Source organism: Eulemur rufifrons, chromosome 7 (assembly GCF_041146395.1).
Source record: "Eulemur rufifrons isolate Redbay chromosome 7, OSU_ERuf_1, whole genome shotgun sequence".
NCBI classification, from domain to species: Eukaryota; Metazoa; Chordata; class Mammalia; order Primates; family Lemuridae; genus Eulemur; species Eulemur rufifrons.
Genome location: NC_090989.1, coordinates 268,004,288 through 268,021,810, shown reverse-complemented (window position 1 = coordinate 268,021,810; position 17,523 = coordinate 268,004,288). Strand labels below are relative to the sequence as shown.

Genomic DNA, 17,523 nt, shown 5'->3' with positions numbered 1-17,523 from the left:
AAGGCTGCCACTAGACACACTCGTGACACTAAGAGCTAACAGCCTTGCTAATAATCACTTTCTACATGCCAGACACTGTTCTAGGGGCCTTGCCTGTATTATTAACTCATTTAATCCTCCCAACAACCCTATGAAGCTGGTACTATTATTACCCCATTTTACAGATGAAGAAACTAAGGCACAGAAAGTAGCTGTTGAGCCAGGCAGTCTAGCGTGAGCCTGTTCTCTTCACTGCTTCCCTCTGTACATTGTGTCTCTGAGTCTTTATATGGCCCCATAGGGTAGGCACCGTGGTCCCCGTGTTAGAACGAGAACATAGGAGGCTCAGAGAGGCTGTGTTACTTGTCCGGCTTGCACAGCTGGTCGGCACAGATTCAGACCGGATGTGCTGGACTCCAGAGTGCGTGTTCTTAATCTAGGGTCTCCGATTCAGGGCCGGGTTGTTACGCACGCAGTGAAGCAGCGTGGGTTGACTGGTGAGCTGGGGGGCGCGTGCCCACAGTTGGGGTCGTGCAGGGGTACACGACAGCTGTGGCAGAATTTCTGGGGTTTTTTTGGGAAGCTATAAATTTAATTTTTATATGAAATCTTCTCATCAGAATGTGTTGGTCCATCCATTAGAAATAGATAGCATTGTGTGAGTTTTCTAAAAAACAAAACAAAAACCCCGTATCTATGGGCTGGGTTTGCCTCCTGACCTCTGTTTAAATCATTATGCTAGCGGCTGAGTACTGGGAAGTCAAGGCAGGTGTCCTGGAAGTCACAGCCTCTGGGCCAGGTCCAGTTGGAAGGGCAGGTCTTCAGTAGGTAGACAGGGTGACAGGGAGTCTCCCTGCCCTTCAGCCCCAAGATTCCTTCATTTCTCCCCTGATCTTTGCCTGGGGAACTCCCCCAGTCTTCCAGCCTCCAGTTTTATCACCGCCTCCAGGAAGCCCTCCCTGACCCCAGCTGTATAAACTGCCTCTCTCCTCCTGTTCCCCTTCCCAGCAGCCTCCACCCTCTCCCAGCTCTCGGACAGCGGGCAGACTCTAAGCGAGGACAGCGGTGTGGATGCCGGCGAGGCAGAGGCCAGCGCCCCAGGCCGAGGCAGACAGACGGCGTCCACCAAGAGCAGGAGTAGCAGGGAGCTGCCTCGGAACGAGAGGCCCACAGAGGGGGCCAACAAGCCGGTGAGCAAGAGGGTGGGCAGTGCAGAGGGCTGAGAGGAAGGCAGGCCCCAGGTGGAAAATGGGAGGTCCCAGGGACAAGGGTTCAGCTTGGAAAGTGAGCCCCAGGCAAGGTAGTGAGCTTCCCGTCACTCGGGGATTTGTGTGTGCGGAAGAAACACTGTATTAGAAATCTGGAGGTCCCGTTTAAGTCCTGCCTCCACACTGACATTGGGTGGCTGAGGCTGGCCTTGAGAATCTTGAAGCCCCCTCAGGTCTGACATGGACTGGTGACTGAGACAGTCCTTGGAGTCAGGCCTGGATTCAAGTCCTGATGCCACCTCCAGGCAGCCCTGGGCAAGCCCTGTAACCTCCCGAGCCTCGGGGCGTTTGGTAGGGATTAAAGAACTGGTATACCAAGTGCTTGATGTAGCGTCTGGCACAATTGAGCCCCCAGCATGCGACTGCAGTCTGAGCCCTGTTGCCCAGGGAGTGTCAGGGCCCAGCCCAGCCCCCAGCCAGGCCTGTCCAATGCGAAGGCCCCAGTGGTATCCTTCCTCACACCCACAGCCTGGACTCCTGGAGCCCACGTCCACTCTGATCCGTGTGAAGAAAAGTGCAGCCACCCTGGGCATCGCCATCGAGGGTGGCGCCAACACCCGCCAGCCCCTGCCTAGGATTGTCACTATTCAGGTACGTTCCCCAGGGCCCTACCCCCCAAGGACCCTTTCTCAGCATCTCCAGGGCTTTGCCACTCCCAGAGACGACAGAGCATCCAAGGGCAGACCCAAGCTCATGTCACCTTTGCTCTGCTGAGCCTCAGTTTTCCTAATCAGGGCAGTGGACACCTGGACTGTGGCTGCCTGGGTGGCAGTCGGGCCTGACCCAGTGGGTGGTCAAAGCCAGGCCCACGTAACCTTCAGGCATCCAGGTAAGCCTTGCACCGTGTCTCCCCCTGCAGCGAGGCGGCTCAGCCCACAACTGTGGGCAGCTCAAGGTGGGCCACGTGATCCTGGAAGTGAACGGGCTGACGCTGCGGGGCAAGGAGCATCGGGAGGCTGCCCGCATCATCGCCGAGGCCTTCAAGACCAAGGACCGTGACTACATCGACTTCCTGGTCACTGAGTTCAATGTGATGCTCTAGGGGCCGAGGCCGAGGGCCTCCCACCACTGTCCGGCCCCTGCGCCCGGGCCCTCCCCCCTCCTGGCTTGCCGAAACTCCTTGAGGGGTCAGGGCCACATGGCCAGGGTAGCAGGAAGACATCCCCCCTCCATCCCGGCCCCATGGACCAGAACCGGGAGAGGAAAAGAGCCGGCGAGGCAAACAGAAGGTCAGGTCAGGATCTGGTGCTGTGCTGGGTCCACAGCAGGCGCTCAATACAGGTGGGCTGCAGGAAGGAAAAGGAAGGGCAAGCGCCTGTCTCTCTGGGTTGGATGGCAGGGCGCTGCTGCCCCCCAGCCAGCCAGGACCCAGCCTGTGTCCAGAGTGAGGTCACATGAGAATTCGTGGACACGGCCCCCTACCAGGGGGCATCTTGCGGGACCTTTAGTGCCACAAATAAGCATCGAGCACCTCCCCATTATCACCCCACTCCTTCTGCCTCCTCACCCCCCATGGTATTTATTTATTTCCCTCCCCAAACCCCTGGGGACCCCAAGGCCCCAGCTTCCCACTGTACCCCCAGCCTACCCCAGAGGCCTTGCAGGTGACCAGCAATGTCATTGTATTTATATACAGAGCTTATGACTTTAATTTTTCAATAAAGAAATCTGAACAAGGTTAGGGACCAGCGTGCAGTGTGGTCTGCCTGTGTGGCTGGGGTTTTGGTGTGGACAGATGGGTGGGCAGGACAGATGGGGGCATCCAGAGCATTCACATCACCACTGAGCCCCACCCCCACCCCACGGCTCAATTTTGGATACACACTGGGGTGTACAGGGGTGCTTGAGCCACACGGACATCTTGGTGTACCTTCCTTGAAGGTTTGAGGGCAAAACTTAAGTATTTACAGATAATATTTTCAGTTTAAAACACACAGGTATGTTACTGGGCAGAAGGTACAATGTGCGTGAATGTTTTAAAACCCAGATGTGGCCTAAGGTTAGTTTGCAGAAGCTGACGCCCAGATAAGGGTCTGTTTGCAAGTGATTCATTAAGGAAGCGCTCCCAGGGGAGACTGGTGAGGGAGTGGGGCAGCAGGACAGGGAGGGGAGGAAGCCAAGGGAGGGTGGGATTTCAGGCAGAGTCCACAGAGGGCAGCTTCAGCCTGGTCCCTCAGGAGGCCCTGGGGTGTAGCTAGTCCTAGAATTGTCTCCACTCAAGGCTGGGGCGCTGGGCTTGGAGAGGCACTAGATTCCCAATCACTTCCCCTTCTGTTCAGGAGGCTCTCCGACAAGACTGCCAACCCCAGGGACACAGTTCACTTCCATGGCAGTGTGAAAATGCACCCTGGGCCCTTCCCACTCTGATACTTCAGGGCCAGAGCACATAAGGATTGGCTAAAACGTTTGTCCCTGCCCTAGGCCATTAGTGAGTAGAAGCTGCTTGCTATGATTACTACTAGACCTGTGTCTAGGGAGTCCCAGGGAAGAGCTTTCTACCAGGAGGAAGGAGATGCAGCTGAATGAGGGACCCTGGGCAAGTCACTTCTTGCCCTGGGGCCCACTGACCCCCTAGTGTACTAGGGTCCCGAGTTGCACTGTAAATTCGTGCCTTTGATGGGCTTTATGGGCCTGGTGCTGTTTGTTTATTTACTCCCCTCAGCAACCCCATGAAGTGGGGGTATGAATCCTGTTTGCCTGAGATGCAGCAGCAAGTGGCAGAACCGGGGCAAGAGCCTAGGTCAGTGTGACACCGTACACCGCCATCCTTCAAGGTGTGCTGTTGGACAATGGTTATACCTGTCCTGTACTCACAATGGGACCCAGTGCAAGTTCTTGTCGGTGTTGGGGCCCGGGCTTCCATGCTTGTCTAATGGGGGTTTGGACTGGAATATACTTGCGGGGTGTGTAATGGTAATACCTACCTACCTCATAGGAGAGGACAGCATCGTGAGAACTTACAGCGGCGACACCTCATCAATGCTCAAGACAAGTTCATTACTATTAGTGTTTGACACAGTCCGTTTCAGCCATAAAGCTTGATTTCTTCCTCACTGTGGCTCTGTGAGCACAAATGTCTTACCCTCCGTGCCTCAATTTCCCCGTCTGCGGTCGGGCTGATTCCAATAGCGACGTGCAGCCTCCCAGATTTGGCTCCCCGGTGCCCGAGTCCCTGGGGGCGGGCCGCGGGCGGCCGCCTCTCCGCGATTGGTGGAGCTCCCGAGGCCCCGCCCCCAGGGCCGCCCCCCGCCGCCGCGGGCGGGCCCCGGGGGGGAAGCAAAGCGGCCGCCGCGCCGCCCCGCGCCCGGATTGGAGGCCTTTGTTTGCCGCTCAATCCAGGAAACCGCGGGCGCGCGGCGGCCGCCGTCAGGTGAGGCGCGGGGAGTGGCTCCGGGGGTCCGCGCCGGGTCTCAGTTTCTCCGTCGGGAGAATGGGGAGGAAGACTGGCCGGCGCCGGCGGGCTCCGCTCCACGGGGACGGCGCTGCTTTCCGTCTCTCCCACGTGGAGACCCCGCGGGCTCGGGAAGGAGACGGGTCGCCACGCGGGGTTGGGAGGGAGCCCCGGACGGGCGATCGGGACCCGAGTCCACACCCCGCCGGCTGCGGGGTTCCCGGGTCCGCACCCTCCGGCCTCAGTCTCCACCTCCGCACAATGGAGACGTTGGCTTTTCTCTCCCTCCGGCTGCGGCCGGTGTCAGGGAGGGGAGGGTCCCGAGGGAGCCGGGAGTGGTCCTTGGCGGGGCTGTGTTTGGGCCGGAGGCGTGGCCGGGGTTGCTGTGGTTACTGGAGAGGTGGGGCTTTTCTGTGCTGGGATTTGCGTGAGGTTCGCTCTCCCAGCAACAACCCACGCAGCCCGGCGGCTCGGAGCCGCGCGCCCTGCCCGGACGCCTAACGCAAGTTTCTTTTCCTCTTTTTGGCAGGGGAGGGAGGTGGAGCGAGGGCCAGTGTGGGGTGGGCAGCCTCGACAGGGCTGGCAACTGTAGCGGGCTGCAGAAATAAGGCCAGTCCCCTCTTGGTGCACTGGAGGCGACAGAGGCCCAGAGAGGGGGCGCGGCTTGACCAGTGCCGCACAGCAGGGAGGCGCAGAGCTGGTCTCTCCCCTGTGTGATGGGGCTGGCACAGGCAGACCCAGAGCCTGCGTGCTGTGTGACCTTGGGCGACACTCTTCGTGTGCTCCTTTCCTGGGCTTTTGTTGAAAGAAATGGCAGGTTGGAGCGATCATTACCCATGTTTTAAAACCTGCTTCTCAGTGAGAAAGTTGGAAAGGAAAGTTGCTGATAACAAACCCAGGCTGTTTTGGAGCTGAGGAGAGAAGCTGAGACAGGCTGCAGTGAAAAGAGACATTGTTCCTGTCCTTTAGAACAGAAGAAATGGGCCGAAACTGAAGCATGACGGACTGAAGTTAGATACATACAGGGACTTCCCAAAAGCCCTTTCCAGGCATCTTCTCTGGAGTTGATGGGTTTTGGGTTTTTTGGCTGCTTTGTTTTGTTAAGAAAACAGAATGGCTGCCCATCTGTTTGAAGGGGCCTAAGTCTGGTTTACTTACCAACAGGGAGATGGAACCTATGGTGTTTTGGGGACTCTCTATTTGGGTTTATTCCCAGGAACGGTCTCAGTTCTTCTGCAGGAGGAAGAAGGTGCCCACATGAGGCCTCTGCCTCCCAAAGTCCAGCCGGTTTGCATTTGAAACATGTGATTGGGGCTGTTTCTTGCAAGGGGATTTCATCAGCTCCCACCGTCCTGCAGACTCTATAAAATGAAGATGGTAATGCCCACTCTAGCTCCATTTTAAGTCTCAAGTGAGGTGGCATCGTAGAAAGCTTTTGCTCAGTCCACATTGTAAGTTTGGAAATGGGGAAACTGAGGCTACAAAAAAGGAAGGAATGACAACAATAATACCGTTGATAATAATAGCTAATGCTTATTGAATGCTGTATTCTAGCTACAGTGCCATGGTTTTTACTGCAAGGAGCGAGGTCTGGGAGGGCAGGAGCTCCTATTCATTTCGTCACCACTGTGGCTCCCCAGCGTCCCGTACAGAGGCCTGCCCATTGTAGGTACTCAGTACATTGTTGTCGATCATCTAGATTATATCGCTTAGGTTCATGATGTTGTTGAGGTGGACATTATTGTTGTCCCCATTATACGGATGAGAAGCCTGTGATTCAGAGAGGTTAAGTCACTTGACTAAAGTCACACAGCTCTTCCCTGGGGATAGCTGGTCCTTACTTTGGTATGTGCAGGGGTGTGCTGGTGTTAGCTCATGAGAGCTGCTTGTACCCGTCTCTTCCCAGTGCTGCATCCAGGGATGGCATGCTGGGAGCTTGAAATTGTCCATTGTAAGGGTGTTGATACCACGGAAATCAGTAACCACCACAATTCAGGGCTTTTCTTGTCTTCTTTTTGTTTCGTTTAAGAGATCTGCATGTGAAGGGTGTCGTGGGATGGAATGACATCCTTGCTTCTGCCTGGCAGCCAGTAGTTGGGGGCATCCTGGTGGCACAGGGTATCAAAGGGAGTCAAACCAGAAGGGCTGCTCCCCTGCACAGCTCCCGAGCGTGGGGTTTGGGAAGGAAACCTTTATGAAACGAGGCTGCTAGTTGATGATGTGGGTTGTGCTGTGTGGCAGCCCTCTGACTTAGGAAAGGTCAGTGTGAGCCTGAATTCCAGACCAGAATGTCTGGCCTTTATCCTGAAGGTGACAGGAGCTGTCAATGGTCGGTAAGCAGGGGAGACGCCTAACCAGAATGGTGCTGCGACATTTCTCCATTGTGCTGTGGGGTTGGAGGGTGTGTGGCGGTGGGTGGCTGAGAGGAGGCGCTGCCGTTGGCCGGGGAGCTGGGAGGAGGCTGACAGCAGCCCCCTGTTTACCGAGCATGTCCTGTGTGCGAACACATTATCCGTTATTGTACACACCGCGGAGGGAGGGGTTATCCTGTCTGTAGATGAGGATCTGTCAGAGTTGGACCCAGGCCTTCCTGCCCCCAAAGCCTCGCATTTTTCACTCCTTTGTCCCTCTTGCCTCCCAGCCTACACTCCCATCTTGGCTCTGGGCTTCCTTGCCAAGTGCCAGCTGAACTCCGGCTCGATTGCCAAGCGAGACCCCCTGCTTCCAGGGCTGATCCCACACCGGTCCCTAGGTCCTTGCCAGCGTTCTCCCTGCAGAGCCTGTGCTGGGGGAGGGGCCGGGCGGGGATCAAGGCCAGAGTGGGATGCCCAGCTGTCAGTCTCCTTGGGGCTCTGGGACCACAGCCAAGGACCAAGGACTGTGGAGGGGAGGGTCCAGGAGGCTGCACTCAGCCCCTCCAAGTAAGGGGTTCATCTGGAGGATAATGCCGTATTTGTGGATGCAGACCCAACTCTGCCCTACTGTGCTGTGTGACGTTGGGCAAGTCTTGTAACCTCTCTGAGCCTTTCTTCACCTGTTAAATGCCTAATTATTTCTGAGGAGCCCATCAGGCAGCACATGCCATGCCCCATGGTGCTAAGAGTGGCTGAGGCTGGGGGCTGATTGCTTCCTTTCCTTTTTGTCATTTTCTCGTGTCCCCACGTGTTCCATCACAGCTGTATGTGCAGAAAACAGCACATGGTATCCGAGTTAAAAAAAAAAAGAGAGAGAGAGAAGGAGAAGGTGTGGGGATTACAGAATGTCAGAGCTGCAAAGGGTGTCAAAGAGCTCAACCTCGATGCTCAACTGTCACAGGTGGGAAACTGAGGCAGGCGGTGCCCAGGGTCCCTCGTCAGCAGGTAGCACTGCACAGATGTGAGGTGGCATTTGTTGGTTTCGTTTTAAGAGTAGCAAATATTCATTTTATTCTTATTTTTAACGCTGCTGTTATTTTCAACAGGAAAAATGGTAAACTTGCCTACAGTCTTACTACCCAGTGATAATTATTATAAACATTTTGGAGCACATCCTTCGCTCTTTTTTTCTTTCTCCATATTTTACTGTTTTATTCCTTAATGGACTCAAACTAGAAAAATGTTATTTTATAACTGGCTTATTCATGTAACACGTCACAATTTTTTTTCATCATTTCATATTCATCTATAGCATGACTGTTAATAGCTGCGTAATGCTGCTTTGAGAGGAAATATAATTTATTTCAATGTTCCCCTATTACTGAACACTGAGGGGGTTTACAACCTTTTCACCTACTGTGGGTTTCAGTTGCAAAGTGATTAAAATTGTACGCTCTGGATTCAGACAGCTTGGTGCAAACCCAGCTTCCTCACCTGTAAAATGGGCATAATAATTTTTCCCTCCTTAGATTGGTATGAGGATTAACTAATGAGATCCTAATCCATGAAGAGTCTTTTATATTGACACCTAATAGATGCTCAATAAAGCTTTGCCATTAGCAATACATCATTCCTAGCATGTGCACATTTTTTTTTGTTGATTCTTTGAAAAGAGCATGAATTTGAGAGTGTGTGTTTTCCTAAGTAGGGCCACACCATCTTCATATCTCAGTTGGCCGAGGAAGGCTTGTTTCCTCCCCTCCTTACCTGCTCAGAGCGGGGACACAGTTTCTGACAGGGTCAGTGAGCCCTGGAACTGGTTTGGGGACCGCAGGGAAGAGGGCCGCAGGCAGCGTTCCCCTCCACTTGGGAGTCTCTAGCGCTCAAAGCTAGGGCTGTGGTTGATATTGGGGAAGCTCCAGGGTCAGGAAAATTAAACTCAGCCCTGCAGGGAGCAGGCCGTGTGGGCATTCCACTGATAAGGCAAAGCCATTTATTTGTGCAGTTATTCCCCCCATTTTACAGATGCAGACTCTGGGGTTCAGAGAGGTTAAGTGACTTGCCCAAGGCCACATAGCTTCCAAGGGTTCTCCCTGAAGTTCTCTGCTTGCCAACAAGGCCCATATGCCTTTAGCCCCTGCACCCTGCAGCCTCTCATCAGCGTGGCATTCCTGCCTGTGTGGGCAAATGGAATAAAGGGTCCAGGAGGTTTAGTGTTAGAAGATAATCTCTGGGAACCTCAGAGATAATCTCATTAAGCCTCTAGGTTCCAAAGCTCGGAGGCAGGAAGACACTTGTCCCAGGTCACTCAGGCTGGAACTTGGGTCTCCACTTCCCAAGCCAGGCTTCCATCCATTCCCCTTGGTCCACTCCCGAAATCCTGACCTCCCTGCTCTCTGCCTCGGACTCCCTGTGGATTTCAGCTACAGGGGTAGACTCAGCAGCCTGGGCAGGAAGGAGAGGGTGACCTTAGGGTGGGTTTTCATGTCTTTCCAGGGAAGGGAGAGGCAGGAAGCCCACGGAGGGGCAGAAGGTGGAATAACACAGCCTTCAGCCCCCAGGGCTCCTGAAGTTGCCAGTCCCTGGTTTCCACCAGTGTGGCTGAGAAGCCTGGTGGCCCCACTGTACCCCTGGGCCTCAGGACGTGGTAATGAGGGATTGACTGTCTGGGGTTGTCGTGTCAGCAAGTGTGGCCCATCCCAGTCCTGGGCTGCACCTGTAGACTTAAAGGAAAAAATATTAAAAAGCTACCTCCCAGTCTGGTGAATATGTTGGCACTTAGGTGGGGCTCAGAAATGATTGTGGAGCGAGGGAGAGAGGGCAGGGGTGGTTGAGTGGGTGGGCCGTGAGAAAGCGGGTGAGAAATTGTCACTGCGGTGCTGGAGCATCATGACCCAGAGGCCGGGGGGAGCCATGGCTGAAGGCTCGCTGGGCTCCCACGGGAGGGCTGGCAGCGCTGTGCGGATGTGGCCACACACAGGCCTGTCTCTAACTGGTGACAGTGCTCAAGCCCTGGCAATGGGGGCCAATTTTTGTTTCGTTTTGTTCTTGTTTCTTTATCGGGAACCAGGATCTAACCTCTTCCCTTCTCTGGGCCTCCGTTTCCTCGCCTCTGCAATGCAGTAACACTCCTGGCCTGCCCATCTCCCGATGCCGTTCTTAAGCATCCAGGGCTATGAAGGGTGAGAAAGCACTTTGGGAAACCAAAGGCTCCGTGTAGAACCGGGGCCTCGTTATAAAGCTAGAACATCGGCTTAGTGCGCTGCAATTAGCTGGTAATTAGCTCCACTCTGGAGCTGGTCGCGCGCAGGTGCTCACGATCTCTGCGGGCTGCCGCGGTATGAGCACCAGGCTTGCTCAGCAGGAGCTGGTCTTTGTGCCATTGAAACTCTGCTGGAGCTCATCAGCTCTGTGACCTTGGGCACGTTGCTCGGGCTCTGTTTACCCAGCTGTAAAATGGGGATGGCACACCAGCCTCACTGGGTCGTTATGGGGGCTGGGTCGGGTTTGGGTTTAGTGGGTCATCCAGTATATGTGCCCTGCATTTCCATGGTGTGCAGGGCCTGTGTGCTGGGTGCTGGGATAGGAGGGTGAGCGCCTCACAGGGCTCCCAACTGAGTGAAGAGACAGACGTTAGTCAGATAATCACACACTAAGTGTGATTCCGGATGGTGAGCCCCCGGGGAGGGCACGCTGGTGCTGGGACCTGCAGGTTGCCTGGAAGGTAACAGGGAGAAGAGGTGGGGTTGGGTGAGGAGCAGGAGCAGGGCACATCTGTCCCAGGGACAGCAAGGTGGCCCGTGTGGGAGGAGCACGCTGGGTGAGGGCACGGCGGGGTGGCGGGAGAAGAGGCTGGAGTTGCGGGCCGGCTGTGGAGTTGCATCGTCTTCCTCAGAGCACTGGGCAGCTATCCGAGTGCCTTAAGCTTGGAGGGGCCATGTTTGGAAGATGCCATTGGTGCAGTGTGGGAATGGATTAGGGGACCCGAGAGCTTTCCAAGCAAGGCTGCTGCAGGAGGCCACGTGGAGATGCAGAGATCAGACAGATTCTGGTGAGATTTAGAAAATAAAGTCACCAGAAGTTGATGATGGATCAGTTATGGCAGGTGACGGAGAGGGAAGAGTCCAGGAGGATAGTTCTGGCAGTGTGTCTGGGTGAAAGATGGACCCAGCTAGGGTGGGCTGGGTTTGGAGGGTGGTGACATGAGCGCAGTTTTGGGCACGTTGCTTTGGTGAGGTCGAATTTGGCCTGTGGGTGGGGATGGGCTTCCCAGAGGGGGCACCACACGAGCGAAGGCAGGGAGGAGGGTCTTCGGGCTTGGGGATGGCAAGGAGGTTGAACAGAGCGCGCTGGAGGCTGGTCTCGGGGTTAAGTGGCTGCCCCTAAGATGGGCTTGGGGTTATCCAGGGGCCACGGGGCGTGCCCGGCAGTGGCAGCCACCTGGCGTTGATGGCAGCGTTGCCGCCTGGGCTAATGACCAGGGAGGGAGGGTGAGGGAGTGACAGGGTGTCAGGGGAGCCCGCCCCTCGCACAATGGCCCACATGGTCGCCAGAGCCGGCAGGGAGAGGCCTCAGTAGGATCTGGCTCTGCTCCCCGTTGGCCTGGGGGCTGCAGGTGGGGTGATTACTGGGACGTGAGGGCACCTGGAACAACACTTGCAAGCTGACCTTGGGAAAGCCCATTCATCATTCATTCATTCAGCAAACACATTCATCAGCCACAGACAGCGTGCCAGGCACACAGAGGTATTAAGGTCCAGCCTTTGGAGGAGACCAGAGACTTGTACCTAAGTAATAGGAATAAAATAGCACAATAAACGACAGCCACGTTCCGGGTCCCTGAGCTGCGCTGGCAGGCGTTACCTCATTGAGTCTCGATGGCAGCCCTGGGGGGTGGCTACGCTTCTTATCCCTGTTTCCCAGACAGGTAAGACACTGAGGCTTAGAGAGGGGAAGCCTCGAAGGTCAGAGCAGGCAGGCGGTGGGGCGGGATTTGAACTCAGGTCCGCGTTGATGCAGGGATTCCAACATTCATTGTTCTCTCCTACACAGGGGTTCATCAGAATCACCTGGAGGGCTTTTTGGACAATGCATAGGCCTGAAATTTCCCTTTTCCTTTTTGTTCCCCGACTCAGAACCTCTGGGTGACGGGTGGGGCAGAGCTGGGAGCCATGTGTGCCAGGACCAGGTCCTGGGCCCCCTCCTCTGCCCCCACGTGGCTCTGCTGTGGGGAGTTAGGCCTGGCTGCTCTCAGGGAAAGCCCAGCTGGCGCCTAACTTGGGCCTCTGCACTCGCCCTTCCAGAACACTCTGCCCCAGCCTTCTGTGGCTTGCTCTAGCCCCCTCTTCCTGCCAGTCCCTTATTTGAATGTCACCTCCTCAGCAGAGACCTCCCTGGCCATCCCATAACCCTCCTCCCTGGCCCGTTACTGTCTGCCAGGGCCTCACCTGGGAAACTTAAAATCCCTGATGCCCAGAGATTGGTTCTGTTGGTCTGGGATCAGCCCTGGGCATTGCTGCTACCAAAAGCAGCCTGGGATATGGACTGCCACCACATTGCCACCTGACATACTGCAGGAGCTCAGTGAGTACCTGTGTGTGAATCAAGGGATGGGAGGAGAGGGCTTGGGAAAAGGCAGCTTGGCCATCGGGATAAATCTGTCCCCTGGCGGCTGGTGAGCCCTGGGGGGCACTTACAATAGGGAAATTCACCCCACCAGCCAGTTCACCACCTCCATGCAGCCTGGACAGTCCCACGCTGGCTGCAGGCCCCTCGGGGTGAGGACAGTGGGTGAGCTGGCAGGAGCGCTTGAAGCCTCCCTGAGAAGCCAGGTTGCACGTCGGCAGACAGGACCCAGGGTCAGAGCTGGAAGGGTACAAGCAGCCTCAGTCTGCACGCCCATTGTGCAGATGGCCCCTGAGGCCTAGTGAGGGAGGGAGCCTCGGCCAAGGTCATGCCGTGGTTGAACAGGGCCCAGAACGGAAGGGGTTCCCAGAGGTCTGAGGCAGCTGGAGGCCTCCTCCCAGGCTTGGCAGGCTTTGTGACCTTGGCCAAGCCTCTGACCTTCTCTGGGCTTCAGTGTCCCTTTCCGTACCTCAAAGACCTGTGTGGAGATGGTCCCAAGCCCAGGACATCAGAGGTTTCCGCGAGTCCTTTCCTGGGCAGCGCAGACCTGCAGAGGCCCGCAAGGGGTTAAGCTCCTGCGGCTCCGGCTCTGCACGCAGACAAACCCCCTCCTTCTGACAAACACTTGTAGGAAATCAGGCTGGGCGCTTCCTGCCCAGGCGAGGCGGCCTCAGCCGCGGCAGGGGCGGGGAGAGGAGGGGAGCGATGCTTGTCTGCAAGCAGCACGGCTGGCAGAGCGGGCCTGGAGGCGGGCCAGGGCGCAATGGAGGCAGGGGGCTCCCCAGGTTTGGAACAAAGACCTCTCGGGCAGGTCCCCTGAACCCGGGTCGGCAGGATGGAGGTGGAGCGAGAGAGAGGTAAAGGATTGGGACGGAGGAGGGCGGGAGGCCACCCTCCTCCTGGACGGGCCAGTCACAGACTCTCGGGGCCAGTCCTGGCAGCCGGACCAGCCCAGCCCAGCCAGGAAGTCGCCGCTGCTGCAGCTGCACCACTTGTCTCAGCGCAGGGCGGCCTGGCCCCGGGCAGGGGTGGATTGTAGGGGATTTCGTCAAGCCTCAGGATGCCAGATGCCAGTCCCGGCTCTGATTCTGATCTCTTGTGCCCTTGGACGAGCGGTGGTCCCTCTCTGTGCCTGGGTGTCCTCACCTGCACATGAGAGTTAGTGGCATCGGTTGCTGAGGGGCCTCAGTGACGATGCGGCCACAGGGAGCAGGCCGGGTGGCAGCGGGGGTGCCCACAGAAGAAGTGGCCCCTTCTGCCAGCTGTAAGGGCCAGGAGAGGCGCCAAAGACGTCCCGAGGGCCGGCAGACCCAGCTCAGCTCTTGAGGATGGGGACCACAGCGGCAACAACGGGCACCGTTTCTCTTTCTCTTCAGCGTCTGCTGCTTGGGCAAGCTGGGGGCAGGGAGGGGACACGCAGAGGGGGAGTGGCTGGCGCTTCCTTGTGGGACTGCTTTCTACACAGCTGGTGGAAACCCCTTGAGAATGGCAGGTCTGTGCCCTGCCAGCTTGGGGGAGGGGAGGGGGGCTGAGCCCAACAGCCCAGCCTTTTTAGGGGGCTCAACTACTTGATATCGGGGGTCTTCCTTCCCCTTCATCCCGCCCCGCCCAAGTCTGACAGCCTTGCTTTCAGAGTCGCAGCACTCCAGCTTTGAGTCCCCGGGCTGCACCTCTCTGTGCCTCAGTTTCCTCATCTGAGAGGTGTCAGTGTCGAGGTGGGAGCCAGGGAGTGCCTTGGACAGCCCTGGCTGGATGGGAAGGGGCTTCAGAGGGCACAGGGAGGTGGTGGGGGGCTGTCTGGCCTGGGAGTGTGGCATCTGGGAGCAACTGAGCCCTAAAGGGAAGGGTCCTCAGTTTTGGAATGGCTGGGGGGGTGGGCAGAGAAGCTCTGTGGAGGTGGCAGGGAAGAGGAGTCTGTCCCACCCAGGAACCGAAGAAAGACACTTTGGGGTTGGAGGGGGGGGTCTGTTAGACCCAGGAGAGAGCTGGGGCTGCGGGGATGGCACGGGGATGGGGGGAGATGTACAGAAGGAGGGGCAGTTTCTCAGGGCTGATGGGGACCCCAAGTCAACAGCCCTCCTTGGGGGGACTTAATCCTAAAGGGGTCGGCTCTCCTGGGGACAGGTCACATGGCTGGAGCCATCACCAGACCCACTGCCCTTGCCGGACAGCCCTGCTGCCCTAATCAAGGCTGACCTGAGCAGCCCTGCCTTTGCCGGGGTGCGGGGACCCTCCCTTGGCTCTCCTGCAAGCTCAGTTCCCACTTTCAGGCCTCCGCGCCTTTGCCCATGCTGTTCCCTCTGCCTGGAATGCCCTGCCTTTCCTCTCCCCGAAACCCTCTTGTTTTCTCAAGCCCATCTGAAGGCTTCCTTCTTCAGTGTCTCTTCTGTGTTGTGCCACCCCCTGCCATTTGAAGTTTGGGAACACTTTTACTCTTTTCGGTATTCCTTGTGTCTTACATCTTGCCTGGCATATGGTAGGAAGTCATGGGTGGTGGTTTTCTTTTCTTTTATGTTATGTTAATTTGTACCCACTGGGGGCTCAGTATACACCTTTGGTACTTTGAAATGTGACCTCAGGGAGCCGGAGGGAGGGTAAGGTTCCAAGGCTGTTGCCCTCAGGAGCTGAGTCAACTGGGAACTTCAAAGTTTTTTAGTCCTGTCCCCTGCCTCCCGGCCCACCCTAGCAGGGCGATACCCCTTTGCAGTAGCAAGAGCAGGTGGTGTTTTCTCCATTTTACAGGGAGCAAAATTTAAGCCCAGCCACACACCATAAATAACAGCAGCACCAAGGCCTGAACCTGATCACCTGACGCCCAGTCTGCTTTTCTGTCACAGCATCGTCCCAGCCTGAGTTTGGCATGTGGTTGGCACTAAGGTGTGTTTGTTGACTGACTAGCTGACCAGCCAGTCCCAGGCTCCATGGCACCGAGGGCCAGGGCTTGCATGGGATTTTCGTGGAAGACAGCTCAGGAAAGGCTCACAGGTTTAGGTGCCTTAGGGGCAAGTGCAAAACTCCAGCCAGTAACCGCAGCTGCCTCTGACGTGCTCCTTCCCCTGGTCAAAGTGAGATTTCTGCGAAGACTGAGTCATCCCAGAAGACAGGATGTTCCTCTTTGTGCACCCAAAGGCGTCTGTGATTGGGCAGGCTGCTCTGTGGCAGGGCTAGAAAAAAGCCCTTTAAAAAGTCAGAAAACCACACACCTCCCCTGGCCCCTTCTTCAGCAGAAACTTCAGAAAGAGAAAAACAACGGCTAAAGTATAGCACCTCCCACACCTGCCATGGGAGCAGGAGCTAGTGAGCTTCAAAGGGTGGGTCCTGCCCGAGGCCCTGCTTTAAAATGCAGATTCCTGGGCCCTATCCCGGGGCCACTGGGGCAGGCTGTCTGCAGGTCGACCCTGGAATCTGCATGCTTAGAGGATTCTTAAGCACACTCAAGCTTAGGATCACTGTCAGCGATTTCTAGGAGTGGCCCAGGCCCTGCAGAGGATGGGAAGCAAGGGTTCAAGCTTCTACTTAAAATACAGTTGACCTTGAACAAGGCGGCGGTTGGGGGCACCAACCCTCATGTAGTCAAAAATCTACATATAACTTTTGACTCCTCCAAAACTGCTAACAGCCTTCTGTTGCCTGGAAGCCTTTCTGACAACATAAACAGTTGGTTAGCACATATTTTATGTGCTATATGTGTTATATACAGTGTTGTTCCAACAGAGTAAGTTAGAGAAAAGAAAATGTTTTTAAGACAGTCATAAGGAAGAGAAAATATACTTACTATTCATTAAGTGCAAGTGGATCTTCATGAAGGTCTTCACCCTCTTTGTCTTCGTGTTGAGTAGGCCGATGAGGAGGAGGAGGAGGAGGAGGAGGAGGAGGAGGAGGAAGAAGAAGGGGTGTTGGTCTTGCTGTCTCAGGGGTGGCGGAGGAGGAAGAAAATTCACGTATGAATGGACCAGTGCAGTCTAAACTCATGTTGTTCAAGGGTCAACTGTATTTATTTTCTATTGCATCCTTTTAATTTACTTTTGGAAATACTATTTCTAATACATATAATGTATTAGTGTGAGAATACATATATATAAAGTTACGGGGAATGTATAATATATATTGGTGTGCAAAAAATATACTTTTACTGATGGTTTGTGTGATTAAAAAAAATTTGGCGACAGCTGGGCCAAAATTGACAGTTGCAAATCTTGCTCTGACGCTAAGCACCTGGGTGATCTTGGCTAAGTCACTATTCCATGCTGAGCTTTAGTTTTGTCATCTGAAAAACAGTTTTCCTATGACCTACCCTGTGTTTGTGGGAGGGCAGATGGAGAACACGTGGGTAAAGCTTCCAGCCAGGCGACACAGAGCGGGCACAGCACGTGTGGTGGGGCGGTGGGGCTGGGCGCAGCACGCAGGGCAATCTAGAGGGAGTTCTGGGGCTCCGCGTTTGGGGGGGCAGAGAGGAAGACTGGCGGTTGCAGCCAAGAAGGGAAGAATGTCCTTACCCCAGCCCTTAGGAAGTCAGCCTTTCTCGGGCTGCGCTGTTCCCTGGGGAACTTTCTGTCCAGAAATAGCTGCCTGCTGACATTTCCCAACCATGCAAATGAAGGCTCCTGACCAGGATCCAAGTGCTCACGAGGCTGATGGGGTAAACACAGACACGTCTGTCCTGGGAGGCCTGGAGTCATACTCCGCTTGGGCACAGCGTGGAGGGAAGAGCCCGGACCGTGGGCCAGAAGGCTGACTGTCAACCCAGCCTGACCCATGTGTGGCTTTGGGCAAGCCCCCTCCTCTCTCTAGGCCTCAGTTTGCCCACCTGTAGAAGAAGGCCTTTGCATGAGCTGACCTGGGGGACCTCACCACGCCGACATGCTGCAGTCCTTTGAAACCTGTGGCTGGGAGCTCCCAGGCAGGA

General features: G+C 55.8%; 1 protein-coding gene and 1 long non-coding RNA gene across 4 annotated transcripts in view; one reads left to right on the top strand and one right to left on the bottom strand.

Moving 5' to 3' along the window:
- WHRN (whirlin) overlaps positions 1-2,797 on the top strand; it is an 87,426-nt gene extending 84,629 nt beyond the window's left edge. Inside the window, exons 10-12 of one of the 2 annotated variants that reach the window (XM_069474582.1) lie at positions 991-1,169; positions 1,716-1,838; positions 2,107-2,797. In XM_069474582.1, the coding sequence (XP_069330683.1) occupies positions 991-1,169; positions 1,716-1,838; positions 2,107-2,289 (485 nt within the window). In that variant the 3' untranslated portion in view covers positions 2,290-2,797. Of the gene's footprint in view, positions 1-987; positions 1,170-1,715; positions 1,839-2,106 lie in introns of both variants that reach the window. The other variant, XM_069474581.1, reaches the window with a different exon arrangement.
- Positions 2,798-12,008: 9,211 nt separating this feature from the next.
- On the bottom strand, positions 12,009-13,149 carry LOC138388468 (uncharacterized). Of its 2 annotated transcripts, none has more exons than XR_011234127.1 (3): positions 13,087-13,149; positions 12,440-12,857; positions 12,009-12,069 (listed from the first exon to the last, which is right to left on the bottom strand). It is a non-coding gene; the product is annotated as an uncharacterized lncRNA (long non-coding RNA). The 2 variants fall into 2 exon arrangements; XR_011234126.1 differs by having other exon boundaries at positions 12,009-12,583; positions 12,689-12,857.
- Positions 13,150-17,523: the final 4,374 nt, after the last annotated feature.